The following is a 13,284-nucleotide window of genomic DNA, read 5'->3' as shown; positions in this document are numbered from 1 at the left end:
TCGCTCATCTCATGACAACACGGTCTAGCGCCAAATCTCGCTGAGCGCGCCCGGGTCCGGGGCATGCGATTACATGGGGGTGTCACAATAACATGTCATGTTTCATTTGTGTGTTATTTGTGTTGTTTCTGGCACATATTCTCATATATAACAACCATATATAATTTAAAATATATGAAGACTCATCTACAATTGAATAGATACATTTCAATTGCACAGACCGCTAAATACATTTACCAAGTAACAATGCCACCCCTAACAAAATGAGACATGTAATGTCTATGGGAGGAGCAAAGTCTTGACGTAAGGGAGATTATAGAAATGCTACGTTCTAGAATGGCAGAATGCAGAAATTCGAATAACGGGGGCTTATATTGGCGGGGTTTTCTAACTTTTAGCATGGATAAGGTCTCTCATGAGCATATTGTAACTGGAAAAGGAATATTGAATGCCTGCACTCGAAGTCAACAGCTCTGTGAAAGAGGTTGTCCCAGTCTGACCCAAGATCACTATCCTGTCACTGTCCTTACATCCTCAATATTTATGATGAACTTGTAGGGCTTGGTACAGATGTGAGGACCTTCTCATTTCAGGTCAGAGCAGGAATGCGTGTCGCGCAAACACAAGTCAGACACAATGCCAAGGTTTATGGCTGCTATGTGTGAGTGTCCGCAGCTCTACACACACGTCACAGTCAACACATTCTAGTTCTTTCTTACTGGTTTACATACATGGATGCTCTCTCATCTGATATTGGTGGACAGGCCTAATGCATGAGTGCATTTATAGTTCCTTGAGTTGATACAATTGCATTATAATGCACTATAGGTGCAACATAAGGCACTATATCCTGTACTCCCTATGCACTCATAATGCATTAAACGTTGGTGCTTCATAGAAAGTGTTACCAACCAGTGGAGGCTGGTGGAGGTAGAAATCGGAGGACGGGCTACTTGTAATGCATGGAATGGAATCAGGGACACACGTGTTTGATGCCATTCCTCATTTCATTCCAAGCATTACAATGAGCCAGTCCTCAGATTTCTACCTCCACCAGCCTCCAGTGTAGTCAACATGTCACAATATGTCAAATGACATTCTTGTTAATTTGGATAAACCCACTAAGATTCACATTTGGAATGTCAGACCACAACATTCGATTTCCTTTAGACATCACAACCCGAATACCTACAGAATAACATCTATTCTTTTTTCTCTTTTTTTTTCTGTTGCTCAGAATGTCATTCTTAATATCCGTCTGTAAGTAAGATGTCCTTTTGATGTAGTACTGTGTGGACACCATAACAGGACCTCTCCCCGGGCTGTCAGTACTAGATAATAAGCATGTCAGATTGGAGAGTGTGTGTGCTACATCGTCCTCGTGAAGACTGCTCTACCTTCCAGACTCTGTAACAAGATGTCTCTCCTCTGTGCAGGAGGATATTTTCAGGGACGTGTAATTCAGATTTTCCAAGATGTCATCTGCCCCTGCAATCCATCCGTCCGCCGGTCTTAGTTAATTGGTCTAATTACTTCATTAATTAGGAGGTGTCAAGCCGACTGTCAAACCCACCTCAGCAGGGAGGTGTGTGTGTGTGTGTGTGTGTGTGTGTGTGTGTGTGTGTGTGTGTGTGTGTGTGTGTGTGTGTGAAGTGTGTGTGTGTGTGTGTGTGTGTGTGTGTGTGAAGTGTGTGTGTGTGTGTGTGTGTGTGTGTGTGTGTGTGTGTGTGTGTGTGAAGTATAAGCATCAGTAGTAAAAGACCTTGACAAACTCTGAAATGCATCCAATTACAGGTGTAATTGGATCAGTTGGTTGACAGCTACATTAGGTATGAGAATAAGACCCTGTGACCTCAGGAAGGTAGGATTGGACATCATTTAGCTGCACTGTCTGACATGCTGGAGAAGATTGATTAAAAACAATTTCACCCACGTGTGTGTAGGCCTATATTGTCTTTTTTCCCTTTTTGGCTTACAGGTATGGCATGCACAAGATAATTCTATTCATCAAACATGAATATCAAGCTGAATTTATCTGCTAAGTGTTATTGTTCAATTGCAAGCACACAATACTGTACATTGTGGCTCTATAATAGAATGTTGAATCTTGGTAAACAACGTGGATCTGATCATGGTTGATTGAATGAGAAATGTTTAAAAGTGAAAGATGTACCTCGTCTGTAGAGAAATACACTTTGTATTTTTCAAGAATGCTCTGTGATTAGTGTAATATGAATTACACTGAGACATTCCATCTCCACGCCAACATGCCCCCTAGTCTACCACTCTGTAGCCCCTGCAGCAGCCATTGTGTGTGTATGTGTGTGTGTGTGTGTGTGTGTGTGTGTGTGTGCGTGTGCATGTGTGTGTGTGTGTGAGAGAGAGACAGAGAGTGTGTGTGTGTGTGTGTGTGTGTGTGCCTGTGAGAGAGAGATAGTGTGAGTGTATGTGTGTGTGTGTGTGTGTGTGTGTGTTTGTGTGTGTATGAGAGAGAGAGAGAGAGAGAGTGTGCGTGTGCGTGTGTGTGTAAGAGAGAGAGAGGGTATGTGTGTGTGTGTGTGTGTGTGAGAGAGAGATAGTGTGAATGTGAGTGTGTGTGTGTGTGTGTGTGTGTGTGTGCGCCAGTCCATTCCCTCCCCAGAAGCAGTTTCCTCCCCAGGCCTAGTGGGGGACTGACAGTCAGTCAACCCTCCCCCCACCAGAGGGATATCTGGGAACGGTGCCAACTCTCCCTCCCCAGACTCACTCCAAACGGACCCAGCAGGGCCCTGTTCCAACACTTTAGAAATGCGCCATACCTGCCTATCTTCCTTCCTTTCTCTCTTCCTTAAACATGATTTCATTGGTCAAAACTTGCTTCTCTCTGCATTGTTTTTCCAAATCCATTCACGTTCAGATCAGTGGTTTCTTTAAGGAAGGGAGGATGCATTGTATGAGAACTTAAATAGGGCCCAGAAGCAACCTTTAACCAACAGCTATAGACCGGTGTTCATCAGAAGACAAGATGGAGGTTCCACATTAAATCCTTATTAAATCCTTTCAAATCTACACAAGTGTCAAGGGTGTAGGGGCAAGCGGTAGTTTCTGGACAGCCTGCATAACAATTCTGTTTTTTTGCTCCTGGCTAGGTTGTAGGTGAAGATGACGGTGTATATTAATATGTTTATAGATATAACAAGAGTCATCTGAAGGAACTGAAACAACAAATCTCGTTTTACCAATTCTAAACATGTTCCCAAATGGACCGCTAGATGGCACTGTTTACTCTGTCTGGTTATAGAATCAGGCACTGGACAAATGCAACACAGTGACCCCTGGTGGAGAGAGAACGGTGACCTCAAACGACTGATATCCACTGAAATTGAATAATTACTTTCTGAAAGCTGTGAATGATATACTAGCTTATCTCTTGCACATAGCATGTATATTATATGTGTGATGTAAAAAGGAGAGATTGCACAGGCTCAGATATGAAGCCTTTTATTGGACGAAAAAGCACATTCAGTGAATAAACAACGTACTGCTTACTTCACACACTCATCTCTGGTCCTTCACTCCTGCACTGCTGCTCCTAGGAATGCCACACACACACACACACACACACACACACACACACTTCACACAACACTTCAGACACACTTCAAACAGTTTGTAGGGCAAATAGGTCACATCATCATCATCATCATCATCATCAACTTTGCTATGGTACCTACCGTTGAAGGTTCAAATGGGGGGTAGCAGAAATTAAATTACGGACAAATTCTCAAAAGAAATAGTTAGCAGATCATGAGGACTATTACATTTTAATAACATTCTGTTAATTGAAAACCGGGGAATGACCTGGCGGAGCAAAACGGGGAGAAGCCACTATGTCTAATACAACGTCCCAGGGGTTCAAATACAGTAGTACTTACACCCCGATTCAATCAGTAGGATAAGATTAAAAAAGAGAGCAACACTTTTTTTAATTAGGGCATTCTTCCCTGATATTCTGTCAGAGTGATACGAGGAGAGAACGTATCACGAACGTGTATAAAGTGTTATAGAAGAGCTGGCCTGGGAAGGTTGCGCTATTAGGTCAAGGTCGCAGAGTTAAAGTTCTTACTTGGCCATCATGAGGAGTGATTTAGAAGCATATTCAAATATTTTTGTTCAATGCTAGATACTCAAGTCGGTTACTGATAGCAAGCACGACACACTGACGCGATCAGAGCACCCAATTCAACAGATAATGGCAACGTTTTCACTTTTTCACCTGTGCTTTTTTTTTGTCCACTTTTTTTTTCCATCCTTTTTTTCATCTTTCCCATTCTTTTACAACTGTTTAACCATATTCATGATGCGCAATAAGTTCATTCGCTATTAAAAAAACTAAAACTAAAACTAAAAGTAAGATTGACACCATTGACCCACAGAACCAAACATGTTTTACTCTGTTGTATCAATACTGGATCATTTCAATGATTTATCTGGTAACCGCCTAACATGACTGCTTAAATACATTAAATCAATCGATTAATAAACATTTTATTGCTTGATGATGTTCCAGACAACTTTTTATGGCCACTAAACTTTATTACTCAGTAATAACAGAGCATTCACACATTTGTGATTTGGTTTTTAGTTAGTAATTCTATAGGGTTTAGCAGTTGGCCTATTTGCTATAGACAAGTGGGGAAAGGACCATCCGATATTGGAAAGCACTGGACCAGAACCGCCTTTTGTGACCGGTGATGGTGAACCATGGACCCCAAAAAACCAGGGGCAAAAGCCGGACTGGAGCTGACGAGGAAAGGCCAAGCTGGATCAGTTTCCAAGCCCTATTCAGATGGGGTTTATCTACGCCAGGGCGATCAGGGGGATTACCGAGTAATTAAAACCCATAAACAATCGTCCTCTTGGCCTTTTCAACGGCTTGTCACTGGTCAGGGAGACTCGGACAATTTGCACATAAAGGAAAATGCGGACGGAGGAGGGAGAGGTTAAAAATCAACGAGAAAAGAATAAACGGTTTGTTTTAAATACTTCAAATAGGCCTAACTAAAGAGTCCTTATTCTTGAGGTTACTTCAGTAAAAGGCCTAAATTCAAAGGGCAAGCCTGGATTTTTTTGGGAGGAAATTCTTAACAGCGAATTAAAGTTTTATCACAAGGAATATTCTTATATTTTTGGTGATATGTGACGGAGGAAAAACGTGCATTTATCCTTAGGGTAAGTAGCTATATTTAATAAGGACATTTTAAACAATTTTGCTCATCGATATGTCCTATTTCATTATGCACTTTATTAGGAACACCTGTACACCTTCTCATGGTGGAGGTGGTGTAATGGTGTGGGGAATGTTTTCTTTGCACACTTTGGGCCCGTTAATACCAATCAATCATCGCTTAAATGCCACAGCCTATTTGAGTATTGTTGCTGACCATGTGCATCCCTTCATGGCCACAATTTACCCATCTTCTAATGGCTACTTCCAGCATGATAATGCACCATGTCACAAAGCAAAAGTCGTCTCAAACTGGTTTCATGAACATGACAATGAGTTCAGTGTTCTTCAGTGGCCTTCCCAGTCACCGGATCTGAATCCAATAGAACCTTTGGGATGTGGTGGAACGGGAGATTCACAGCTTGAAAGTGCACCTGAAAAATCTGCAGGAATTGCGTGATGCAATCATGTCATCATGGACCAGAATCTCGAAGGAGTGTTTCCAACATCTTGTGGAATCAATGCCATGAAGAATTGAGGCTGTTTTGAGAGCAATGGGAGGCCCTACCCAGTATTAGTATAGTGTTCCTAATAAAGTGCACAGTGAATGTTATGTTGCAGGCCCACATAGCCTGCTGTATAATGGCACAACAAAACATACTATAAAAAGTTAAGCCCTGCCACAAGAAGTAATTCCCTATACTTAGTAATAAGGCAAGTGTGCTACACAGTTTTCACCAGCTTTTCCAGACTGAAATAGGAAGTGGTCAGTAGCCTAACCTTTATCCCCATCCTCGGGGACCCCCTTTGTGTTTTACCCTCCGTTTGTTTTTCAAAGGCCGACAGGAAGCAGCGAGGATCCCGGGTGACCTCTGCTTTGTTACGGAGCAGATATCACAGCCATTCAGCGGGCCACATCTGTGTGGCGGTGATCTCGCCTCTATGATACGTGGGCTCCATGGCGAACGCAAGGGAAGGGCGTTCATTCACAAATCCCTCTTTTTCCCCCCTTGCAACGTATAATTCTTCTGAGGGAAGATGAACAACAACAACATTTAAGATAAATTCACAGATTAGAAAGTTTGGGTTTGGATCAGACAAACTGAGAAGGAACAGCGTATAAAATGTGCATCTGGTATCCAATACTCATAGAATATACTGCAAATGTATAATATTCTGTCAGAACTTCTGGACTGGAATAAAACAGATAAATAAAGTAATACTTACCCAACTGTTCAAATCAGAATGCAGAGGAATGAAATATTAAGTTGTAATCGGCCAAAGGTTTACGAAATAGTTATGTTTAACTGTGAGGATGATGTGTTAGCTATACCAATTCTTCATAACGAAAACATTTGTGTAAATAGGCTGTGTCCCATAAAAGTTTAGATTGTCATCCATTGCAGGTGGTAAATGCTTCAAGAACACCATCATGGCTGGCGTAAGACACTGCTCACTCGGGCAGTCACGGGCATATATATATATATATATATATATATATATATATATATATATATATATATATATATATATAAAATTATCAAAGTAGCACACAGAGCAAACTTGTATAAAACATTGTCAATCAATACGTTCCAAGTCTATTTGCCAGACAACTCTACAGATATATGAGAATTTGAGACCCTAAAAATGAAGCGATAGAAGTCCGTCATCGATACAATTGCAAACATCCACATCCAGGCACGTAGTTCGTTCATTTTTCACTTTGGCGGAGTAAAACATTTGGATATTTCCAACTAAATATGCTGAGGCAATCTCAAATAAATATATCATGGATTATATACCACCTGCAATTATGTTAATCTAATTTGTTTTGGTATCAAAGAATGGAAAAACAAGTTTAAACCAGTTAGTCTCCAGTCCGAAATGCTAAAGAAACACAATCGAATCTGAAAATCTTCATTGTAAGTCTACAACTGAGGAGAACACGTATTTTGTGTGTTGTGTATTTATCACAAAGGAAATACTGTGACTAAAAAGGGGTATAAAGGGGTAATTTGAGGTTGCGAATATTGGCATGGTCTGACATAACTGAACTGGAGTATATCATCCAGGGTCCTTGTTTTGCTTGAGAAATTAAATGGTTAAAGGAACATTCCAAACATTTGGATAATCAAATGAGTTGAATATAAACACAGACTATGAAAAAAAAAAACTATGGCAAAACACATGTGACATCTGCCGAGACCTCTGACAACTTCAAGCTGTCTTTTCAATTACAGGGTTCAACTTGACCAATGAGTCCATGGTGAAATTGAAAAGAAGCATTGCAGAGCAGGGCAAATCATTTCAAACAACATCAACTCGTCTGCTGTAGCCGACATCAATGTCAGACGGGCTGGGGTGCAAAATTAACTGAATGTCTTCAGCAATATGTTTCTATGTCGGCAAATGTAGGCTACAAAGTTCTCTTCCATACAACTCACTGCACATTTTTTGTGTTCAGAACCAAAGCACTGTGTTATAATGCTAAAATAAATAATCGTTGGATTCATATTTTGTGAATCTTTTTTTCGACCCAGAGAGATATGAGTCAGGACAGGGAAGAATTAATGATATAGGCCTACTATAACAATATAGGCTTCATATAGATATATGTTCCTCGCCACCAAACATAATGATACAATCATAACAAAACCGAATACAATAGACAACAACAACAACAACGACAACAATCACAAACAATATTGATCTATTGTGCTGAGCCTGAGTATGAATTTAATGGCATTTACAACCAACATTTTGAGAATGGAAACGTTTCATTCATATAACATTTGTAATAACACAGTCGTAAGGAAAGCATTTGTATTTCCGTATGACCTATAACACGAATACTTTCTGTTTTGACATCAAATGGCAATACTGGTGAGTGTTGAGACCAATTAGATTGTAAGGAACTTCTATGTCGTCCTTCTATGTCGCCTCATAACGTCCACAACCAATTAATGATAGCGGGAGCAGGAGGATAGGAAAGAAAAAGGGTTAGGGTTAGTTTATTACAAGATAAACCCAATGCTTCAAAGCAGTGCAATGTTCTCTTATTATTTGGAGTGAACAGTACCAAAAGGTCGCTTATGATCACCTTCATAGTGCATCTTTAAAGCTTAGTTATTCATTTTTAATTAATATTCAATAACAAAACACAAGAGACGCAAGCTTTGCACATTTCTTTGCTAAAGCTGGCTAATCATCTGGGTCTCCTTGCACTTGGATTTACTGCCCGGCGGACTATCAACTATACTGTGGTTATGCGTCAAAATAACACAACATTATGTTTCAAACAGAGTATTTTACAACAATTGTTTTTATGTGGCGAACATTATATCGAAATAGCTAACCATACAGACAGTGGGCAATACCAATATTTCACAGCGCACAGGTGCACCCAGCAAGAAGGGGCACCATACACGATTTCAGGCTTTGACCGGGTCTGCGTGTGCTAACCGGGGAGCGCCGGTGATGTAGGCCTACGGTGTAGAGTAGACGATGGTCCATGGGTCTGGTTCTGGCACCGATCACCAACAGGATGTTTGGAATACAGTTTGAAGCCTCTGTTTACGCATAATTCAAATGGAACAAATAGTACATAATTGGACTACGAAGAAGCAAAGGCAATGGATTTGGCTACATCCCATAATAACAAAAACGCATATGTGATGTCATTATAACATATCAGGCTATCTCGGCACCTAGACTGTTTGCCATGATAAAAGCCATGCTCGGACTAGGCTATATTTTGCGATGAGGTTTGACCTTATATCGCCCAGCAATGGCCTTCCTGAGGACTCTAGTCACAACCGACACTCGTGTTTGGCACAGGGCTCTGCTCTTTGGTGCTTTGCGACATGTGATATCACAGCTGTTTGTTGGCATTGCTGTTTTTTTAAAGCGCCACGGCCCTTTTACGCACGAACCAAAACACGTCCAAAATCTGGGAATCATTACGCATCCACATGGAACTAATCTTCCCATGGAATAATACAGTCATTTGAATACAAATGATCTGAGAAAACGATGCCAATAATTCTATATGCCCCAATGCTCTATATAATCTCGGATAGGCCGACCACGGATAGGCTTTACTCCGCATAGTTTAATATATTTTGACCTTTTGTCTATAGGCTATGTGAATATTGAGTTGCGATTTAAATGTGGTAACCTACAATTGCATCTATTTCGCCTACCTCAAGTGCAATAGGCTAATAAATGGGTGGGGAGCACCTTGCCGCGCAGTGCACCACCACACGGTCCCTTATAGCCCGTGCACATGGGAGAAAACTTATCCTCGCAATGTTGGGACATCAAATGCATTTAGACATTTATTGACTCATGGGCGCATGCGATCACCTTTAGCCTATACTCATGATGAAGCCTCCTTTTTGAAGCACGTTCAAAAAATATATTTGGCAACTATGAGGTTTCACACCCCTCCCCCTTCGAGGATGCCCCCGTCGCATGAAGATGCTGGCAAATGCCATAACCTACGAACCAATATGGATATTTCCCTACAGGCACCAACATATCTTTGACACGAATTAGATTGTGTTTTATTATAAAATATACCCATACGTGAAGGCTGAATGAATTACAACTAATATTTGTTTACGCATTTGAACACAACCGCTTGGAGAATTTGGTTGGGTTCTGTCAGTAGCCTATTCCAGAGTCACCGGGTCATGTGGTAACATCTCGCCAACGCCATTGGTCCAAGGCACGTGTCTTAGATACCGGACTGCGACGTCACCGGGGAGGCTCGTAGCCTATTAAAAATAAGAACAAAAATCCATAGTGAAAGTATTTCAGAAGCAGTTAGCGCGTCTTTATCTCCTCGTAGTTTAGTGGGCTACTGGACGCACAGTCGTTGGTTTGGTTCTGAAAAGGGACCATTGCAACTCAACATTATTAATGCTACTTTCAAAAGAAATATATCAGTCATAGCCAAGAGGAGAAATAGCTGCATTTGAAGTATGATTTTCCTTTGTGAGAAGGGCAAGAGGCGGGTTTTCAGTATCAAAACTATATACTGAAAAAAAGGATTTCGTTTTTCTTTTCCATTTCAGTTACATTTCCAAAAGGCAGTGGAAGAGGAATAAACTAGAAGTCCGAGGAAACTGGAATTCATACTTTTAAAGACGAAAAGGTGTTGAAATTGAACATCGAATTAATCAGTATGGAAGAAAATGATCACCATAACGGAGAGCGTCGAGATTCGGGAGAAGAGTCCAACCGGGCTATTCTTCCTCTCCTACAAGCACCGGGGAACCAGCAACCACACCGGATCACCAACTTTTACATTGATAATATTTTAAGACCAGACTTTGGACGCAGGAAAGATGGGACTTTCAATTATGATGAAAATGATGGACGGGAGAATATTGTTCGCGTGGTCCCTAAAACTGGTGTGATTGTGGCAGGGGAAGGAACTTCAAATTCTCGTTCAGTTGGCGAGCCCAAAAAAGCCGATATCGTTGCCGATGCGCCTCTCAAGCCCCGGGGAGAAATTGGAGATCAGTGCCTAAGCTCGGACTCGGATAGTTCTCAAGCCAGTTCAACACCTTTGTCAAAGCCTATGCTTTGGCCAGCCTGGGTGTATTGTACCAGATATTCGGACCGACCATCAGCAGGTAAAATAAGTTTCCCTGGCATTTAGAGATAATTTGTATACCGCATTTAGTTATTTTATTACTAGAGCTGTGCGCAACAGTGCTCGTGGACTGAATACATTGACATAGAAACCCCAAACGACCTCTAGATTAAAAGAAAACGCATTATAAACGTAATTTTACGGAGCTATTTCACCATATGTTTGTCCTAAACGTTTATAAAATGAATGAAATAACAATTTGGGGACATTTTGAAAGTCGATTGATTTGGCGGTGTTCATAATCTATCCGAATTCAGTAAACAAGACCAGGCTATTCTAAAATTCAGATTTGATTGACATAATGGAGATAATACGTGCCATAATGGCGGTGATCAATCAATTATTAAGCTACTATTATTATCATTATTTTACCCTATAATTATTTTATAACGTTCATTATCATCATGATAAGATATATTTGGTTATTTGATCAGTCTCTACTTATCATGAGGCTAACGATTCCAAGCGAACGACGTTGCAAAACTCAATCAGAAATCATGGAAAAATAGGCTACGTTGCACCAAACTAATTTGTGTAGGCATTATAGTATCGCAAAAATATTGATGTAGTGAACTTCTAGAGCAGAACTAAAACCAAGTTTAGCGCCATTGTTCTGGTCTTGTCTTTGTTAATATTTAATTAGCATATTTTTGACAATGGAGCGAGACTAAAAAGTATAGGCTATCCCATCCCAGCCAGACTCGAAATGATATGCATACCGAAATGAGTGCAAAAGTTTTTGAAACATGAACAGAAATTAGGACTGAATTCATTTACTAGCCCTCTATTTACTTCATTCTTTAAATATATTAATTTTACATATTCTAAAACCTTGCTTGAACATTTTGCCTATTAGCCTATGAACTAGTCCTCTACCGCAGGTTGCAGTGGTTCTCGATCTTGAAGGCCTTTCTGGTCCGGCCATTCCGTTGAGCGGTCTACCCTGTCGAATTAACTACTTTAATGAGTTTTAAAAATCAAAACAATGCCAGTGATTGGTCATCTTATTTGATGATGGCTACAGGCTACTATATCCTTTTGCATCTTCCACACGCAGCCTACATATCGGGTAGGGCTATCTATTCATTAAACAATTTCGAGGAGTAGCTCTACAATGAAGTTGACCGAACGAAATCAACAATATTAAATTGTCGTGTAAAAGGTTGCGCAGAATCGAATGAATTAAGTATATTTAACAAGAGATATCTAGAATATTAGATTGGGCTTTTGTTCCACCTTGAAAAGTTTCCATTGTGTCAGTCGTCCCATGAAAGATCACTAAAAAGTAGCCCAATGGCACAGCCTAACGAAAAACGTTTATTTCAAAACAAACATCTATTCCATAAACGGAATATGAAGCTAAAAAAACAATGAACTGCTGAGTTTGTCAATGGAAAACAGAGACATTGATTATCAATAAGATTACAGGCCTAATATGCTCGACGCTATTTTGAAGTCAAATCAAAGCCTGTGAATCGATTGGCTATTTCTTATAGAAGCATACCTAGGCCTGTTCGTTATCTGAAAAAGATAGCATAAATGTTCATAATATTCATAACACGTTTATGAAAGACGGTAACTTAAAATGTAGTTCCTATGGTAACTGGAAGAGAAAGAGGCGCCTAACCACCCCCTCCCACTAACCCCACCCCCATCTACACCCGCCCATCATCCATTCCTCCCCTCCACACACAAAACCCCGCATCCTTTCTGAATCATCTAAAGTCTAATGCTTCCCTATGGGTTATTCAACCTATGGGACACATCCTATAGGCTACCTATTATTCTATATGCTACTATTAATACGAGCCTACTCATGCTACAAAGCTACTAGTACTACTAATAACACGTCAGTGATGTTATTACTAGGTTATACTGTAGTAACAGGGTATAGGCCTAGTCAAATAGCCTGCACTACTAGGCCAACTGACATATTGGCCTATAGACCCACTGCTTACAATGATAATGATAATATGCCATTAGTGTTTGTGAGAAAGTGAAATGCATGATGCTGTAATTTCCATTTCTAATCATGTATAATGTGTTCTACTCTGAAGGGCCAAGATCTCGTAAACCAAAGAAGACAACAACAACAACAACAACAACAACCACAGCAGCAACAACAACCACCCCAAGCAAGGACGACAAGCGGCCCAGAACGGCCTTCACAGCGGAACAGCTCCAGAGACTAAAAACGGAGTTCCAGACTAACCGCTACCTGACAGAACAGAGAAGACAAAGTCTGGCCCAAGAACTCGGACTCAACGAGTCTCAGATCAAAATCTGGTTTCAGAACAAGCGGGCCAAGATAAAGAAGGCTACGGGGAACAAGAACGCGCTGGCCTTGCACCTGATGGCACAAGGACTGTACAATCACGCCACGACTTCCAAGGACGAGAAATCAGACAGTGATTAA

General features: G+C 40.6%; 1 protein-coding gene across 1 annotated transcript; it reads left to right on the top strand.

The window, feature by feature from the left end:
• Nucleotides 1-10,394: 10,394 nt before the first annotated feature.
• Nucleotides 10,395-13,284, top strand: en2b (engrailed homeobox 2b; the record flags this gene model as incomplete). The annotated part of the gene is made up of 2 exons (XM_083690282.1): nt 10,395-10,848; nt 12,926-13,284. 2 exons carry the CDS (start codon nt 10,395-10,397, stop codon nt 13,282-13,284), a joined length of 813 nt encoding a protein of 270 aa, XP_083546408.1.

The sequence above is a fragment of the Argentina silus genome, assembly GCF_951799395.1.
Source record: "Argentina silus genome assembly, chromosome: 18".
In the NCBI taxonomy this organism is placed as follows: Eukaryota; Metazoa; Chordata; class Actinopteri; order Argentiniformes; family Argentinidae; genus Argentina; species Argentina silus.
The sequence above is the reverse complement of the archived record's forward strand: the minus strand, read 5'-3'. Positions and strand labels throughout refer to the sequence as shown.